We start from the raw sequence: 19,792 nt of genomic DNA, 5'->3' as shown, positions 1-19,792 counted from the left end.
ATAATGGAAGCCTTACCTTTAAAAATCTGGATGAGTACTTCAAGTATCATAGCGTTCAAGGATATGGAACAAGTGGGATTTGTGTACTGAGTGGTAGTTATGTCAGTGCATACTCAATGGGCTGAAGGGTCTCTTCTGCAGTGTTTATAAATGAGGGCATATTTAGGGTGAGATTCTAGTTTCAAACTCCACTATGAGGCAAATGACTTCCACTATTCATTTTATATATGCTCCTCCTGATTTTTATGAACTTTTAAAGTCAGATCCCTTGTGGATGCAGCAGGATTCTCCAAATTTATTTGGCACTTGTTCAAGCATGATTTGACAGACTGAATTACCAAACATGCTTCCACTGTAGTTTACATATTTTCAGCTATGGAGAAGATAAAAGGAAGTGCTATGATCCCAGGGGATATTACCAGAGAAGTCAGATTACAGATTTGATATCTGGCTTGATAGTTCACCTTGTTTCCATTTTAGTGAACTGGTCTCTCACTCATTAATAAATCTATTTTTTGGAAAAAAAAGACAAAAAAGTATAATATCCCATTAATCCCACAACACTGCTTGGGAAGTTCCAAACAAAAGCAGCTTTTACTGTACTCAAATTAGTTAATAACCAACAGGCTCAAGTTTTAGCTCAGAATGGAACACTGCACGTTTCTTCCTAGAGATAGCTCACATCTCAACCCAAACATACTTCAATAAACCTCTTCAGAATTTTATCCCAACGGATAAAGTGATCCTTATTCAGAGCCATCCGAGTTTTCCTATTGTCTCCTCTCTCCAGGAGAGAAGAATAGCCTAAGCAATTCAAACAGACAAAGCAAATGTTTCACCCTAATAAAAGATGGTAAGGCAAATAAAAGTCCAATAGTGCTGCATAAGGAGTAAACTAAAACAGGTTTTAAACAACAATGGCTACAGAAATACTTCAGAAAATCCAAAAACGAACAAAATTAGTCTCATTGCAGAAAAAGTTGTTCAAGGAAAAAACAACAGTTCTAAGGCTGACAAGCATGACCTTTCAGAAAGATTAAGATTTTCATTTGAGTATGCTTAACTGCAAATGCATTGAACTAAATCTGGACCTTCAATTTAAGCACACAAACGGCAAGACAATTTAACAGCACGTCAATATTTTGCCCACAAGTCTATGAAGAAACACCGACTCATGAGAAACGTAAGAACTACAGATGCTGTAAATTAGCCAAAACAGAAATTGCTGGAAAAGCTCAGATGCTGCCAGACCAGAAGAGACAAGTGTGAAGTAGTTCACTTTGGCACAGAATAGAGACCGCCTGCAGAATTCCATAATGGGGATTTAGAAGTTCAGTGCAATGGTCATGAAAAGTTGTAAGCAAGCACATTACATTTTAGGTAGCCAATTACTCATTACTAGAGAAGCCCAACATTAAAAGTAAGGTTGCCATGCTTCAGTTGTGAACGTAGAGGTCACATCCACAATTTGGTGGAGTTTTGGTCTCAAGAATCTTAGCAGATACAATGGAGACAACGCACTCATATCCAGAAGGGAGCAGGCTGCCTGAAGAGGTTGGACTCTGCTGATGGATGTAGTTGTTGGCCAGCTTGCTGAGCTGGTTGGTCTTTCTGCAAAGATTTCTTCTCACTGGGTAACATCTTCAGTGCTGTGTAATCTCAGGATGAAGCGCTATTGTTACCTGCCCAGAATTTTTACAGTTCTGTCAGTCAAGGCAGGTGGTTCTTTCTGGTTTTGCACTGCGGTGGTCTGTAGGTGGAGTCTATTTCAATGTCTACCGACCCAATGTTTGAATATTAGGCCTCCAGGAATGCCAGAGCTTGGTCTTCATTTTCAATGTCCCAGTATCATAATGTTGGCCCAGTTGAATTGGCATCCTTCACCAGTGTGCATTGATGAAGGAGGACTAATGCACGAAGCATTAGAAATAAGATGGATGAGCTTGAGGCTCTTTCGGGAACTGACAGATACGATATTGTGGGGATAACTGAGACATGGCTTCAAGTGAACAGGTCCTGGGAAATGAATATTCAAGGCTACGCGTGCTTTTGTAAGGACAGATTGACGGGCAGAGGGTGTGGGGTGGCCATGTTGGTAAGGGATGATGTGCAGTCCCATGCGCGGAGGGACTGAGAATCAGGGGATTTGAGTCAGTGTGGATAAAGCTGAGAAATTCTAAGGGTAAAAAGACCCTCTTGGGAGTTATCTACAGACCCCCAAAAGTAGTCTAGATGTCAGATGCAAATTGAATCAGGAGACGAAATTGGCCTGACGCAAAGATGTTACGACAGTTGTTATGGGGGATTTCAACATGCAAGCAGACTGGGAGAATCAGGATGGTATTGGACCTCAAGAAAGACTTTGTGGAGTGCCTCAGAGATGGATTCTTAGCAAAGCTGGTGCTGGAGCCTACCAGGGAGAAGGCAATCCTGGATCTGGTATTGTGCAACGAACCAGAATTGATCAGGGACCTCGAAGTGAAGGAGGCATTGGGAAGTAATTACCATAATACAATAAGCTTCAATCTGCAATTTGAGGGGGAACAGGGACAGTCGGAAGTGACAATATTTCTGTTGAATAAAGGGAACTATGGAGCTGAGGGAGGAGCTGGCCAAAGTTCAATGGTGCAATACCTTAGCAGGGATGACAGTGGAGGAATAATGGCAGATATTTCTATGTATAATGCAGAAGATGCAGGATCAGTTCATTCCTAAAAAAGAAAGAAAGATCACAGGAGGAGGCATGGGCGGCAGTGGCTGACGAGGGAAGTTAAGATACATATAAAGTTAAAAGAGATAAAGTATAACATAGCAAAGGTAAGTGAGAAAACGGAGAACTGGGAAGCTTTTAAAGAGCAGAGGATTACTAAGAAGGAAATAAGCAGAGATAAAATGGTAGGTACAAATGTAAACTGGCCAAAAATATAAAAGAAGGATAGTAAAAGTTTTTTAGGTATGTAAAACGCAAAAAAAATGGTTAAGACTAAAATTGGGCCCTTGACAAAAACAGGGGAATATATTACAGGGAACAAAAATGGCAGAAGAATTGAATTGGTACTTCATATCTGTGTTCACTGGGGAAGACAAGCAATCTTCCTCAGGTAACAGTGGCTGAAGGACCTGCATTTAAGGGAATTTATATTTGCCAGGAATTGGTGTTGGAGAGACTGTTAGACCTGAAGGTTAGTAAGTACCCTGAGATGTAGACCATCAGGCCCTGGGGACTGAAGGAGGTGGCTTGAGAAATCGTGGATGCATTAGTGATTATTTTCCAGAGTTCGATAGATTCGGGATCAGTTCCTGCGGATTGGAGGGTGGCTAATGTTCTACCACTTTTTAAAAAAGGTGGGAGACAGAAAGCAGGAAATTATAGAACAGTTAGTCTGACCTCAGTGGTGGGAAAGATGCTGGAGTCTTATTATAAAGGATGAAATTATGACATATCTGGATAGTAGTAACAGGATAGGTCAAAGTCAACATGGATTGATGAAGGGGAAATCATGCTTGACTAATCGCCTGGAATTTTTTAAGGATGTAACTCTGAAGATGGACAAGGGAGATCCATTAGATGTAGTGTTCCTGGACTTTCAGAAAGCTTTTGATGAAGTCCCATATAGGAGGTTAGTGAGCAAGTTTAGGGCACATGGTATTGGGGGCAAAGTACTAACTTGGATTGAAAATTAGTTGGCTGATAGGAAACAAAAGATTAGTGATAAAAAGCTCCATTTCAAAATGGCAAGCAGTGACCAGTGAGGTACCGCAGGGATCAGTGCTGGGACCGCAGCTTTTTACAAGATAGATTAGTGATATAGAAGATGGTATTAGCAATAACATTAGCAAATTTGCTGATGATACTAAGCTGGGTGGCAAGCTGAAATGTGAGGAGGATGTTAGAAGGTTACAGGGTGACCTGGACAAATTAGGTGAGTGGTCAGATGCAGTTTAATGTGGATAAATGTATAGTTATCCACTTTGGTGGCAAGAACAGGAAGGCAGATTACTACCTCAATGGAATTAATTTAGGTAAAGGGGCAGTACAGAGAGATCTGGGTGTTCTTGTACACCAATGAAGGCAGGCATGCAGGTACAGCAGGTAGTGAAGGCGGCTAATAGCATGCTGGCCTTCATAACAAGAGGGATTGAATATAGAAGCGAAGAGGCTCTTCTGCAGCTGTACAGGGCCCTGGTGAGACCACACCTGGAGTATTGTGTGCAGTTCTGGTCTCCAAATTTGAGGAAAGACATTCTGGCTATTGAGGGAGTGCAGCGTAGGTTCACGAGGTCAATTCCTGGAATGGCAGGATTACCTTACGCTGAAAGACTGGAGCGACGGGGCTTGTATACCCTGGAGTTGAGAAGACTAAGAGGGGATCTGATTGAGACATAAGATTGTTAAAGGATTGGACACTCTGGAGGCATGAAACATGTTTCCGCTGATGGATGAATGCCGAACCAGAGGACACCGCTTAAAAATACGGGGTAGACCATTTAGGACAGAGAGGAGGACAAACTTCTTCACCTAGAGGGTGGTGGCTGTGTGGAATGCTCTGCCCCAGTCTCTGGATTCGTTTGAGAGAGAGAGTTGGATAGAGCTCTCAAGGATAGTGGAATCAAGGGTTATGGAGAGAAGGCAGGAACAAGATACTGATTAAGGATGATCAGCCATGATCGTAATGAATGGTGGTGCAGGCTCCAAGGGCAGAATGGCCGACTCCTGCACCTATTGTCTCGTGACTGGTTGTATTTTTGTTTTGTTGCAAGCTGATGCTCTTGTATTGTAACGAGTTTCCTACCCGTTTGTCCTATGCACTATTTCTTGCAGTTGCTGCATGGTATTTTATACATCACATTAATCCTGCATACTGTAGATACTGGGTCTTTTGGATAGTCGCTGGCCAAGTGAGGCTATTGGTTTGTGCTGTCTTTATTTCCAAAGTGCGTAGGATCTTGTAGTCAATTCAGAAAAGTTTCTAACATAGGCTGAGGTGGTCAGAAGATTTGGGGAAGGGAGGGCACAGTGCCTTCTCAGCATTGTTTGTATGCCAAACATCCGATGAAGCTGTAATGGTACACGTTATTAGCAAAGACTTTGTAGAAAAGTGTTCCTCTTGTGGAGCTCTGGGGTGTTGCAGTGTTTTATAGCTTGACATAGCTCTCTTTGTGGACATTGGAGTGGCTACTATTTTGATTGACAACCTGGTCTGTGTAGCCTCTCTACACTGAAGAATTCACTTATTCGTTCTTTCTAGCAATACACCTAAAAGTGGGAGTTGCTGGTCTCTCTTTGGTGAGCTTGATCCTAGTGAACATGCTGTTTAAAAAGTTGTTTTTCTTCTAAACTGGCTAGTTTAACTATAACAAAGGTATTGTCAACACACCTGATCCATAGTTTGGGCTGGATCTGGTCAAGGGCTATGCTTTCTTGTCTTTGCATTACTACTTTGGCAGTGAGCCCATGAGCATCCCACTAAATTTGCTTGTATACTGAAGACTCTGGACAGACCAGTTTCTCAACTACACTAGTAGCCACCCAATATCCACAAACAGCTGTCAAGATACTTTTTAAACAAGCTATACCACAACATCCCAGAACTCAAAACAATTCCAGGTACACCTATACAAAATCTTCGCCCATAATGGATTCCAAGTGGTCAGATTCATGGCAGCCCATAAGCCGACAGCCAAACTCAGACAACACACCAGAACACAAAACTCTATACCCATCAGGTGCAACACGAATGTAGTTTACCAAATTCTGTGTGAAGGCTACACATTAAGACAAAACAGGCCGACAACTAGTTATCCGCATCCACCAATGCCAAGTAGCCACAAAACACCACAATCAGCTAGCCCTAGTAGCCACATACACAGGTGACAAGGACCACAAATCTGAGTGGTACAACTCATAGGACAAGCCAAACAAAAGGACAGAATTGCGAAGCATGGCATGCATCCATAGACTCCAATCAAAAACCAGACCTAGACCCAATATGCCAGCCGCTATAAACGAACAACCAGAACTAGCAACCCGAAGCAGCAGGAACTGAACCAAATAAATTCCGGAAGACTAGTTCAGCAGTGCTCCACAGGTTTCAAAGCGTTGAAGATGTCATCTCGACAGGGGGCAAAACTTCTGCAAATCAACTTCCTAACTTGTCAAAATTACCCACAGCAATTGGGACCCGAGCTACAAAGCTCTATGCAAACCTTGAACTGAACATATCACCCAGTCAGGAGATGAAACATTTACAGAAATATCAACCAACTCTGAGGTGACCAACTTCAGGCAGGACTCTTCACTGAATTCAGAAGTGAAAGTGTGCTTAACTGAAGGTAAAGATCCAGGATGGTCTAGACCAAGTGAACATGGAAAAGGAGGTTTCCTCTCAGATCAATCAAAGACAGTTCTTGAAGTTAGAGGTCACCCTTTTCAAGGCAGAACAGTAAAATTCTCCTGGGACTGTGCAACTACAGAATACTCCATCTCAGGCATCTATGGGAGGCACACAGTTATACACTGAAGGGGTGGACAGATTCTTGTTAGGCAGAGATAAGGGTTATCGGGTATAAATGCAAATATGGAATTATTCACGTCAAATAGATCAACCATGATCTTACTGAATGGCAAAGCAGGTTCAAGGGGCCAAATGGCCTAAGTCTATTATATTTCAGATGTTCCTTGGTTTGTGTACACCCTACAAAGCCAACGACATCATGGGTTTTAAGCAAGTCTCACTCTCAACAGAAATAAAAACTTCCTTGAATCTAAGAGCCTCTAACCCATGCTATGTTTATTGTTTGGAGATAGGTGAGAACAGCAGATGCTGGACAAGTTGATAAAGTGTGGTGCTGGAAAAAGCACAAGTCAAAGAGCATGAGGAGCAAGGAGAATCAGTGTTTTAGACCTAATCCTTCATCAGGACTATAGTTCCATTACTTGATGAACTTGAAACTGTTCTATATTTAAGAAACTGAGTTTTGATTACATCAAGATATATGTTGCATTGGTAATGTTGATAGTTAAAGATTTGTCTATCAAGAACTAACACTGACAGTCCAAATTCTTTTCTCAAACTTGTTCTCTTACGCAGCAATCTGGTAGCTGTCAATACAAGCTGAAATTTCCAGATCACTACTGGTGAGCCAATTAACTGCATTAATAAATTGAACAGGACCAAGATTCTCAAATATGGAAAGCACCAAAACAGTTACTTGGGTTAGACTCTCATTACTGGCAATGAAAACTGCCTGAGCTTAGCCTAAATGTGTGGCAACGATGAATATTGGTGTGTGGTTTTGAGATGAACGTTTCATCAGTTTCCCTACCAAAGGACTCCCAATGTCAAACAAATAAATGGAAAGACTCAGTATGTGCTTCTGCCCCTCCTTTAGAATGAGTCACCCACATACTCGCCTGTACCTGATTCAGAGCTGAATTAATAAACTTTTGGATGATGGCCACCTAGTGAACAAATATTGCATCAAATGGATGCATTAAACAAACTTCTACAAAATTAGTATGCAGCAGAACACAAATCTAGAAACAAAATGGCTGCCTGTGTCTTCAGCTAGCAAATAGCAGCATAAGAACGTGAAGCCAAGGAGTAAACAACTTTTTTCAAAAACTAATTCAGAAAAAGTAACACAAGCAGCTTTATGGATAATTGGTTCCAAACTCTCACCTTTCAAATTTTTTTTTAAAAAGGCAGCTAGTGTACACGTCTAAGTAGTTCTCTCCATTACTTTAGAAACTATTTGCTCAACTTTTTTTTTTAAAGTAAACGCAGAAAGTGGACCATTTTTAAAATAATTATTCATTGCAGTTTTTGAAACTTGAAGTAGAATAGATTATAGAAATCAGACAAGTTAATTAACACCATCATACTATTAACACAAAAGGTGGATTGTGTAGTGACTTACCAAAGTAGGATCCAGATAGCTGTGCGTTGTTGACCAGGACTGAGGAGTAAGAAGGCTATAAAGTGGAAATTGCTGTTGTGGACTGTATATTGGAGGCACATAAAATGATGTGTACCTCTGCTGAGTGTATAGGTTCATGTCAAGAGGTCTGTAACCATTCTTTGGTAGAAAAGTGTTGATAGCCATTGGCTTTGCTTTAATCCTTGCCTGCAATACAAAAAACAATCAACTTAATACTTACCCCACTAAAGAACAGAATTACGAATGAATCAGCATCAACTTTATTCAAATCTTACCTTTATAGGCTTACCCTGGAAGGTTTTAACTTCTTCCCGAAGATATCTGTAAGCCTGACCAAAATAGATGTTAAGTTAGATGGTAGTAAAGTAGCCATTCCCATTGTAACACTAAATCTGGCACATTGTTTTTCAGGATAAGATGGCACAAGTGTATGTATATCTACAGGTAAAAAAAGGTCAGCAACCAACTGTAGGAATGTTGCTCTACTAAGAGTTTGACATGTTAGCCTCACCAATTAGATCTTTAAATATGGTAATTCTAAATTATGCACAAAAACAGCATTTTAATGCATAGATCACTTGAGTATGGCAATTCAATCCTCAAGTTATTCCTGGAACACTAAAAGAAAGGCTAACATTAAAATGCCCGAGCTAAAGGTGATGATAACCTAATGCACATCATACTGTGTAGTTAGGCTTACTCGAGGAAAACCCCCAACTGACCAATGGCATTTAAGCACAATTTCAGTCAGGATGGTGAATGACTTGGAAGGGCACATGCAGGTGGGGGTGCATCCTAGGTGTCTGCTACTCAGCAGTCTACATAGATTAGACTTACAGTGTGGAAACAGGCCCTCCGGCCCAACAAGTCCACACCGACCCGCCGAAGCGCAACCCACCCATACCCCTACATTTACCCCTTACCTAACACTACGGGCAATTTAGCTTGGCCAATTCACCTGACCCGCACATCTTTGGACTGTGGGAGGAAACCGGAGCACCCGGAGGAAACCCACGCAGACACGGGGAGAACGTGCAAACTCCACACAGTCAGTCGCCTGAGTCGGGAATTGAACCCGGGTCTACAGGCGCTGTGAGGCAGCAGTGCTAACCACTGTGCCACCGTGCCACCGTGCCACCCACATAGTTGAGGTTGCAGGTTTCAAAAGGTACTTGAAGAGGAGCTTGAGAAATTACTGTAATGCAGCTTCTGCACAATTAGTCTCATTCTCCTTCACTAAAAGAATGGTACAGAGAATGTCTCAAAAAAGTATTCAATTCAGTTTTGACTATATACGCCAAGACAAGAGGTTTGCCATCAACTACACTTAATAAATCTTGTCAAAATGTCTTAATCAGAACTTTTGCCAAAGAGATAAAAAAGATTCAGACGTTAGACTTCGTTCATAACAAACAAACTCTGCAAACCATACTAAGTTATTCTTCAACACTGGGAGCAGATCAGAGGCTAGGAATCCTTCAGCAACCCTCCCCAAAAGGGCAGAAGGCACAAGTCAGGAGTGCGATGAAATACCTCACTTGCCCAGACACATGCAGCTCCATCAACACTGATACCATCCAAGACAAAAGGTGGCTGCTTGACTGGCATCAATGATTCACTTCACCCACCACTAATTCAAAATAGGATCTTCCATTGATTCTCAGTCATAACTCAGTGCCCAAGTTGCTAAATTTCATGCTATAAATATTCAAATTGGAACTTCAGAACATTAGACAAATTACCAGAAAAACAGAGGCCTGTTATTTCAAATAATACATCAACTTCTGTTTACAAACTCTGGTTTAATACTGCTCAGAGATACTCAAAGGGCTATATAATTCTGGAAGATTTAAATGGAGACTTGGGCAATTCTCATACAAATTTTCTTTTTGCTATACTGAGTACTTATGTCATGAAGTTGACAATGTATCACAAAATACCCTAAAGTTAACATTGACCATTGTCTGGTCAGACACCAAATTTTACACAGGGCAAAGTATCCTTCATCTGTCTCAGTTGACGGAGCACCATCTACTGCATTTACCTTATATTTTCAGATACTGTCTAGTTTATTTGAATTAGCAACTTTTTTATATATGTTTAATTGAATTTACATGAAATAACTGGATTCCATGCTGTTCGTAGAGCATATGACTGTCTTTAATCTGGCACTTTTGATATAGACCCCAGAAGAGGAAGTCAGACAGGTCTGAAACAAATCAACTTCAAAATATTGATGTAACAGAAGTTTGCAGTAACGTACAATTAAAAGTGAATCACTGAAGAAAATCTTACTCTACGTTCTTACCTGTTGTGCATCAGCCTCTGATTCAAAGGTAATGAACCAGTTGTCATTGTAGGCAAATTCACAACTCATGAACTTCGGGAAACTTTCTCCTTTGAAGAGTGCTTCTACTTCCTGGGAAAGAAAAAGAGTTAGTTGGCACATATTTCATGCAGGTAGAAAATCTCCAAACTGCAAAAGTCCTTTTAAGGTAGTCATAAATTTATCCAATGCTGGCAAAAAAAGAGAAAAAAAAACTTTAGGTAAAAAGAAAATCGAACCTAAGTACCAACCACCAAATCTCAAGCTTAACTCCAATTCGACATCAAACAACTGGGGTTGGCGACAGAGTTACAAATTGTCGATGCATCAGCTGTTGTTGCCATCTCAAGTAGAAGTGGCTCTTCCTACTTGAAAGAAAACATTTACCAACCTGATGAAACCAGTTATTCTCTATTCCCTGCACGCTAGACTTCTCCAGATACAAGTTTCAAAAACTGAGTGGTGTTTGTCCTGCAGCAAATACACATGCTTTACAGTGATCCTGGATTCCTTTTATGAATCTGGCAAGTACTCCTCAGCATCATGGGGTTTAGAATACCTCAGTTGAAGCTCCTACACACTAGTTATGGTGCTGAACTTGGTCAGCTTGTGACAATTTGCTGGACTGGTCAGTTATTATGCCAGATAATAATCAATGGCAATCCTGCAATTAGTCTATTTGACTATATGTACAGGTCATTATGCAATAATGCACGGTTTGTTAACAAATTCACTAATGCTGATTGACAAATTGGGGACACTTTCTAAACCAACTTGAAAGACATTGGCTGTAACACGATTACAGCATCAATACTCTGTGCTGTTTCTAAAGCATGATTTTACTATAATCTAGGGTTGCACAAGAATGAGGCTATTGCGTTTAAGAACTACCTATATTACTTGTTACCAATCTTTAAGTTAAGGTGTAAAATGTTTCAGTTGAATTCATACCTCAACAGGAGTGGACTCTGGTACTTCACGTAAAATTACAATGCAGCGGTTTTGATTTGGCCTGACTTTCTCTCCTTTGTCATCCACTTGGACCAAAGGCAATGCTAAAATAAGTGACAGGATATTTTCAGTAATAATTCTTTTCAAAGTCTCACTTTTACATTAAAATGCAACAAACTTACATCTTAGAACTTCAATAATCAAATCCACATCTGTGCTCAGCTTCTTCACGTGGTCAAGATTTGCCACAGTCAGTATTGGCACATACTGGTCACTATCCATTTGGGAGACCAGGTACATATCAGTGGCCAGATTTTCTCTGCAAAAACAAAATTACAATTTAATCTAAGCCATCAGAAGATCAATTTACTTCAATTCCAAGTTATATATAAGAATGCAAACTGAGAAGTGTGTTAAGGAATTATATGCCTAAATATTTGTAGTGATTTGCCCAAGTGGAGGTCCTAGTCATTTCTCTTCGCCTGCTGGTCCTGCACTAGGTCCCAAAAAACCTCTGCATTTTTATCATCAGTGACAAGCTTAAAAAAGGTTGTTTCTGGTTGTCCACCTCGTGTTTAAAAGACACTTCTGAAAACACTTAAATCCACAGCCTGCAAGCAGCCATTGTCAAGAGGTTCTAGTTTATCATACCACTGACAAAAATTAGCTGGTCCCACCATCAGCCCTAACATTGGGTCTCACTCAAGTAAAACCACTTAATCTGGGTGTGGTCATCTCTAATTTAGCAAGGACATTACCACTCCTTACCTAAAGTAGAGGGGAAAGCAAATAGCTCTGCAGTGCACAGGTAAACATCTTGACAGTCATTAATCAGACACCTGCAGGATCAATCCCCGTTTACTCGTCTAAACAATGGACCCCAACATATTGGACTTGATGTTTAAACTCATCCGCAAGTTGCTTTGTTATGTAAGGTTTTTCGTTCAAGCTTTGCATACAGACTCGGTTCAGTACATGAAATACTGAAAGCATGGTTTTTAGAGTCAGTGGGGAAATGTGCAACATTAGAATTACTTCAACACAGCAGTTATGACCAAAGCCAAAGATTCATGTAGTACAATTAAGGTCTCACCGAGACAAACAGAACTCCAGTGTCTTTTTCAGCAGCTCTCGAAGGTCTTCTTGACCTACTGTTTCCTGTTCCAAAAGAGTCTGATCACCTCCTACAAGCCAACATTTGATGTGTTAGTTTCTTTGCATAGTATACTTGTAAATAGTCTTCAATTATCTGATATGGTGCCATTTATTTAGTCAAATGTTCCATCATTTATTGGAAGTGAGATTTACCTTCTTGTCACGAACGAAAACCAAACTGGACAAACCTAATTTACAAACTTAAATCCTGACAGAAAATCCAGTGCAGCAACTAGTAACTGACAAACCTTCCGGATAAGGCATTTAAAAAAAATTCAAGTATTAGGTCAGCTACTTGTCATCAACAGTGTGGCACGTCTATTAGGTAAACTTACAGTGGTGCTATGAAATAGTTCCAGGATTTTGATTCAGCAATTTGAAGAGCAGCAAGAGAGTTACAAGTCAGGATATGGTGTGGGGGGGGCGGGGGTTTGGAAACAAATTGGAGTTAACATTCGGATGCACCTGCTACCATTGTCCTAAGTGACACCCTCAAGGAGCTGTTGCAGGAAGCAGCTCAAGTTAGTTGCCACAGTGCATCTTTTGGATGGCACAAACAGCTGACCACAACACTGCACAGTGGCAAACATTGATAACTATGCACGTGGACAGCCTCAGGCCAATAGCCACTCTCCAAAATTGGGACAGTTTGTTTTCCTCCCGTGATGCATAATTTTTTTTAAAAATTCAACACTGCTGTCCCCACCTTAGGAAAGGGGAAGTGAAGAACATTAAGTCATTTGTACAGCAAAGAAACAGACCCTTTGGTCCAACTTGCCCGTGCTGACCAAATATCCTAAATTAATCTAGTCCCATGTGACAGCACTTGGCCTATATCCCTGTATTCATTCAAATGCCTTTTGTGTGTTTAATTATACTAGCCTCCATCACTTCCTCTGACAGCTCATTCCATGCACACTGTCCTCTGCATGAAGCAGCTGCCCCTTAGGTCCCTTTTATATCTTTCCCCCTCTCACCCTAAACCTCTGCCCTCTCATTTTGGATTCCCCACTCCAGGGAAAAGACCCTGTCTATTTACTCTACCCATACCCCTTACAAGTCTTAAAAACCTCTAATAAAAAGGTACACTTGAAACCAAACAGCAGAGGCAGTTAGCTGTGCAGATTACTACTGGGTCAGACAGCTGTGCAGATTTATTTCTCCATTTGATCCACTTACCATGTGGACACTACCTTGGTTTCTTCCACCTTTTTAAAAGTACCTTTGTTTTGTAGGCTTCTGCACCCCCCTCCCCAAAGCTCCAAAACAATGCAACAGCTCAAAATAGAAATTACTGCTCCTACAATTGGGGGAAATCAGCTCCAACACTGAGTCAATAATTGACAGAGGAGCAAAGTTATAGGGAGTTCAAACCAGTTTTGTTGAAGGCCCATCTGTCAAAGCAATGGATGAATCCATCATTAACTTGATATTTAAGCAAAACAAACTTAGTAGATTAGAGCCTAAGAATCTAGACTACTTGCCCACTGACATTGAATGTTTGCATTTGCATGGAAGCTTAACACCTGAAACAGGCTGCTGTGCATTAACCTTTCACTTATGAATTAGGCAGCACAAAGGTAAAGCCAATAAACAAACTCAGCAGGATTTATTTTTGGATTTAAATCCAAACCTCACCAAGACTCAAAAGATAGCCTCAAAAATGTTGGAAATTATGCTGCATTTGTTATGCCACAGGGTAAGCCCTCCTACTAAATTTAATGCTAGCAACAAGATTTATCCTGTGCAGTAATCTGTAAGAATATAAGTGGCCAAGGACTAAAGTAAAAATAAGTATAACAGAATAATTAATGGGCCAATGGGCTGAGTGGTGGCAGATGGAGTTTAGTTTAGATAAATGCGAGGTGCTGCATTTTTGGGAAAGCAAATCTTAGCAGGACTTACCCACTTAATGGTAAGGTCCTAGGGAGTGTTGCTGAACAAAGGGACCTTGGAGTGCAGGTTCATTGCTCCTTGAAAGTGGAGTCACAGGTAGATAGGATAATGAAGGCAGTGTTTGGTATGCTTTCCTTTATTGGTCAGAGTATTGAGTACAGGAGTTGGGAGGTCATGTTGCAGCTATACAGGATAATGGTTAGGCCACTGTTGGAATATTGTGTGCAATTCTGGTCTCCTTCCTATTACAAAAGATATTGTGAAGTTTGATAGGATTCAGAAAAGATTTACAAAGATGCTGCCAGGGTTGGAGGATTTGAGCTATAGGGAGAGGTTGAATAGACTAGGAAGGTTTTCCATGGAGCACAGGGTGAGAGGTGACCTCTTAAGAGGTTTATAAAATCATGAGGGGCATAGATAAATAGACAAAGTCTATTCCTTGGTGTTGTTTGCCTTCAAGCAACAAATTACTTGAGTTGTTCAACCCAATGTTACGTACATAATTGCCTTATTGAAAACACAGTGCTATCTAGTAGTTCTGCTGCTTCTAACTCAAAAGGTACACCCACATCTTCATAACACATTCAATTCAAATCCTATGATACCAGAATTAAATCTAAATTAGTTTGACCCTGAAGCAGTTGAGTTAGAGAGCAAGTTGTACAAATTCAAAAAGACAGTTTAAATGCACCAACACATCCATGTTGAAACAATGATCACACTACTGACAGCACCTAGTCTTTCCAAGAGGTTAATTTAGGCTAACCAGACAAGAAATTTAAGCTCTGTCTCATCTAATAAAGTGCTAAGGATATCATTGAGCTAATGCTGCCCAAAGTTGACAAATTCAGAGGTGCTATCCAATCTCATTGTAACTGGCAAACACCAACTAAACATGCCAAGTAATTCAGAATCCCCTATGAGAAAGTCAAAGAACACAGAATACCTGTTTTTAATAAAATAAAAAGTGAGCACAGGAATCAATTTAATTATTACTGCTTTATTTACCTCCCTGCCTGGTTCCATGTATGGTCTCATATTCTGAGTAGAAGGAGTCAGAGCATTGGAGTGTCACAGCATCCAAGTCTGATTGTTCAGCAGAAGGAACTGTCAAAGAGGGCTCCTGTGATGGACTTTGAAATGACTTTTCAGCATCACCATTGGTCTCAAACCCTGTCAAACAAAGCAGTATAACTTTAATCTTACACCCACTCGTCAAATTGCGACACGTTCTTGCACAATGCATGCCCCAAACAGATTAAAAATGAAGCTTTCAACTCACTTTTTTGGCTAATTGTTAGATCTGCCTATGGATTTCTAACCCTTCTACCATTTAAAAAACAGTTTTATCCTATGTCTAGATTTATTCAAAAGCTCTCAAACACTGAGGAGCATATGATCAAGTGGAGTAGAGTGTCCTTCAACTAACCCATTGGTCACAATTTACTTGTTCCAGCCTATTTGATTTTTTTTCAGACACTGAATACAATGGACCAATTAACTAGATAACTGAACAAAATGAACACTAAATCCAAATTTTATCTTTTGGGAAAAAAGTTCAGTAAAATAAACTGAAAACTCCAAAACAAATCACTGTGATAAGCTCTTATGGTAGCTATTACTGATAAGATATTGAGCAGATGCAGGCCTTGCAGTCCACTGATACTGCTCCATCATTCAATGAGATCAAGGCTGTTCTGATAATCCTCAACTCCACTTTTCTGCTATTTCCCTAAGTTCTCTTACTGATTAAAAAAAGTCTGAATTATCTTGAATGTACATAAAACAACAGCCTCAAGTCATCTGCAGTAAACAATTCAACAGACTGACTACCCTCAAGAAATTCGTGTCCTATCTAACAATTGCTTTGAGATTATGCCCTCTAATTTCAGGCTATCCCAAGGCAAAGTAACCTCCGTATTTACTGTGGGGCCCCAAGAGCTTATTTCAATATTGTCTCCTCTCATTCTCTGAAATTCTAAGTGACTGAAAGTCCAAATTACAAAATGTATTACAAATTTCCTTCATTACCTAGTGAACTTCTCTGGACTGTCTCCAACACCAGTCAAGCTTTACTCAGATAAAGGGGCCAAGGACCATTCACAGAAGTTGAGCTGGAGACTGACTAGCTCCTTATAGTTCAAAAAGAATGGGATATAAAATAGGAGGTTTTGCTGAAGTGAAGCTAAGTGCCTAAAATCATATCTGCCTCCCCTGCTCACCATGAAACTCATGCCAACAGATTCATGTACTCTGATCCCAAACCTCTTGTGCTACAGCTTTCTACAATCTCTATCCATTTGTTCTTGAAGCAAATTACAATGTGGAATGACAACTGAAAACAAATGGAGATCACAGCAGGTCAGACAGCAGCATCCATGGAGGGACAGCAAGCTAACATGGAGCCTGGAGGACTCTTCACAGCTGAAATATGCTCACATTTGTCCTCTTATGCTGCCGTGTTCCAGTGAATCTCAAAACTGGAGCAACATCTCATCTTCAGACTAGACATTTTACAACGTTCTGTGCTTAGTTTTCAATACCTTCAAATTATGAACACCTTTAGCTTGTGTCGCCTCCCCCATTCCACTTTTTATCCTTTCGAACTATTGTTATAATGCAGAAATCAAACCCCTTGGCTAATTAAAACACCCAGAAAAGCTTGCCTCAATCTGCTAAAATGTGGAGAAAAATTCCCAACAAACACGAAACAGGAATTAAACCAGAGCCCCCTAGAACCAATAGTAACCCGACCCCAACTCTAAAATGCTGCTCCAATAACAAATTAATTTCTCCAAGTCCATACAGTTTCTTATGCCATCACCCTTCCAGTCTTCTGAATCTTACTTCCAAATCTTCCCTCCAATTCTGCTGCCTTCTCCCTGGGCCATCTAAACATGCATATCTTTATATTAAAGATACCAGTGAATTTTATACATGGTGCTTTAAGAGATTTAAGCGATGACAAACTTTTCGAATGACATGTGCCTTCATCAATGTGCAGTTAGCTTTGACTAATTTTCAAAGGTCCTTCCTTTTAGGCTACACCACTCACCCTCTCATTGGTCCAGTGTTGTCAATACAATCTAATTCAAAAGGTTTTTGGTATACTGGGCATAATTTAAATTCAAATTCCAACACAACCCCCAAGCCAATAGTTACATTGGAGCAATTCTTAGCACGATCTACACCTGTCAGATACATGTGCTGTCAAAATCTCAGCTCAATTGATTACTCTCAAAATGACCATACACTTTTGACTTCATAACCGTATCAAAATCTTGTCATCACCAGCACCCTACATTCTACCTCCAGCCCCTCAAAACTATACCATAAATGCTGGTCCCCATCACACCTTATTTTAGCACTGAAGAGTCATTTATAGTTCATTAGTTTGCTCTCTCAATGGATGCTCTGTGATCACTAGCATTTGTCATCTTCAGTACAGATTCCAACATCTGCAATAATTTGATCCTACATTGTATGGAATGAGGAGATGGCTAGTCACCAGAAATTTTGCAGGTGCTGTGTTCGTGAGCAAACTGCATCAAGGAGACTTCCAGATGCTATTTTGACAAGACAAATCTGGTTTCACTGCCTTTCTGAAACTCGTGTAGAGCCTGTGCCTCAGTAGGCTTGCCATAACAGAAATCCAAAACCATTTCCCACTGAACAGAACACTACTCATTCAGGGGACTTTGAGCAAATTTCAGCCACATGGCTAAAAAGCAATTTTCCAAATGTATCCATTGTTTGACTGAGTATACGTGTGCATGTGGGTGGGCGGGGAAAAGAGAAGAGAGAATTTTAACAACTTTACTGAACTTTGAGTCCCTATTGTTAAATACAAAGCTCAACTATGAAGCCTTCATAATAACTGCTCTTACAAGCTTCTTAGGCTCTAAATATATTCCTGCCTTGAAGGGGAATGACAAAACATTTACACTCCTGATCCATAGGATGAAAAGGCTGTCCTAGATGGAATAATTAAGTAAAATTAATCCAAGAAATAGGGATCATCTATTTGATTCAAACAAAATTGAGGGGGGTTGATGCCAAGTGTGGAAGATGCATTTTCTGATATCCATGGCCCTCAAGAACCTTCCTCCTCTCCCCGACTCCATCCCTTCTCCCAACTTCACCTCAGGTATTCACCATCCCTCCTAACTTTCTGTATCACAGCAGACAGTTCTGTATCGCAATGGTCTCAACTTGATCCCTCTGCAACCCCACCTTAAATGAATATTGGGCACAACATGACATCAAACTGTAATTTTCACCTGTCCCATAGACCCCTTTGCCCAGCTTCAACACTCTCCCATCTCCTGGACACCTTCCTCTGGCCTTTTAGTTGCACTCAATCTGTTAGTTGAGAACTGTTGACATTGGTCACTTCAATTTCTCTACCAAACCACCCCCCTCCCCACCCACCCACTACTTCATCTCCCTTCAGATTGACTGCACTCCACATGCATAGATCCAACCCTGACTTTGTTATTAAGCCTGCTGATAAGAGTGGCGCTATTATAGTCTACATTGCAGGTGCTCTGCACCAGCTCTCATACCACATCCTATCTTCCCCGGCACATTAGGCCCTTGGAGCAGTCTGATCTATAAGTCACTGACCTCATTCATCCGGCAGTCTTCCCGTAATGTCTCCAAGCTGATAGTCCTCCAACCCTGCAAAGCTTGCTTCTACCTTTTTCCTGAAAGTCCACAAACAAGACTGCCCAGACAGATTTGTTTCAGCCAGCTCCCACCCCACAGAATGTCTCTTCCTACCTTGTCTAAGTCTTTTCTCCCCAGTCCTGTTCGGGCCCATGTATGAGTGATTCCTGATGCTTTACACCAGTTGCAGAATCTCCAGTTTGCAAGCTCCAGCCACACACTCATTACCGTGGACGTGCAATTCCTCTACAGGTCCATCCCCTGGTCAAGATATCTCATGGCTCATTCCGTCTTCTTGGAGCAAACCACCCCCATCGACTATCCCCCTCCACTTCAAGCTCATCCTCCCTCTCAACTTCTCTTTTTAACTAGTCTCATTTTCATCAGGTGTAGAAGCGTGGCCGTAGGTACTTGCACAAGCCCCTATTACAACTGTCTTTGTGGGGTACATAGAACTGAAACAAGGCATGTTCTATTCTGGCCCCCACTAAACTGATATTTCAAATGATGTCAGTGGTGCTGCTTCCCTCTGGAAATGATAAAGTTCAATTTAGCTTCCAATTCCCATCCTGCCTCACATTCACTTGGTCTGACTCCTCCCTCCTTGATATCTGTTTCCATTTCTGGGGATAGACTGGCAATTAATATCCACTATAAATCCACTGACTCAGAGCTACCTGGATTATATGTCCTTGCACACTTTCCTGGAAAGACTCCACTAGATTCTCCTAGTCAGTCTCCATCACATGCTCAGATGAGGCCAACTTTGACATGGGAGCCTCCAATATGCCAGTCTTCCTCAACCAAGGGTTCCCCAGCACTGCTGTCAAGGCCTTAACAGGGTCCAACCCATCC

General features: G+C 40.9%; 1 protein-coding gene across 1 annotated transcript in view; it reads right to left on the bottom strand.

Annotated features, from left to right (window-relative positions):
* Positions 1–19,792, bottom strand: part of larp4b (La ribonucleoprotein 4B) — a 142,180-nt gene that overhangs the window by 53,583 nt on the left and 68,805 nt on the right. The window contains exons 4-10 of the mRNA XM_060825109.1: positions 15,278–15,442; positions 12,312–12,402; positions 11,401–11,537; positions 11,219–11,322; positions 10,250–10,360; positions 8,217–8,270; positions 7,921–8,127 (exon numbers count right to left, since the gene is read on the bottom strand). Coding sequence (XP_060681092.1) covers positions 7,921–8,127; positions 8,217–8,270; positions 10,250–10,360; positions 11,219–11,322; positions 11,401–11,537; positions 12,312–12,402; positions 15,278–15,442 — 869 coding nt within the window. The remainder of the gene's footprint in view (positions 1–7,920; positions 8,128–8,216; positions 8,271–10,249; positions 10,361–11,218; positions 11,323–11,400; positions 11,538–12,311; positions 12,403–15,277; positions 15,443–19,792) is intronic.

The sequence above is a fragment of the Hemiscyllium ocellatum genome, chromosome 5 (assembly GCF_020745735.1).
Source record: "Hemiscyllium ocellatum isolate sHemOce1 chromosome 5, sHemOce1.pat.X.cur, whole genome shotgun sequence".
NCBI lineage: Eukaryota > Metazoa > Chordata > Chondrichthyes > Orectolobiformes > Hemiscylliidae > Hemiscyllium > Hemiscyllium ocellatum.
The sequence above is the reverse complement of the archived record's forward strand: the minus strand, read 5'-3'. Positions and strand labels throughout refer to the sequence as shown.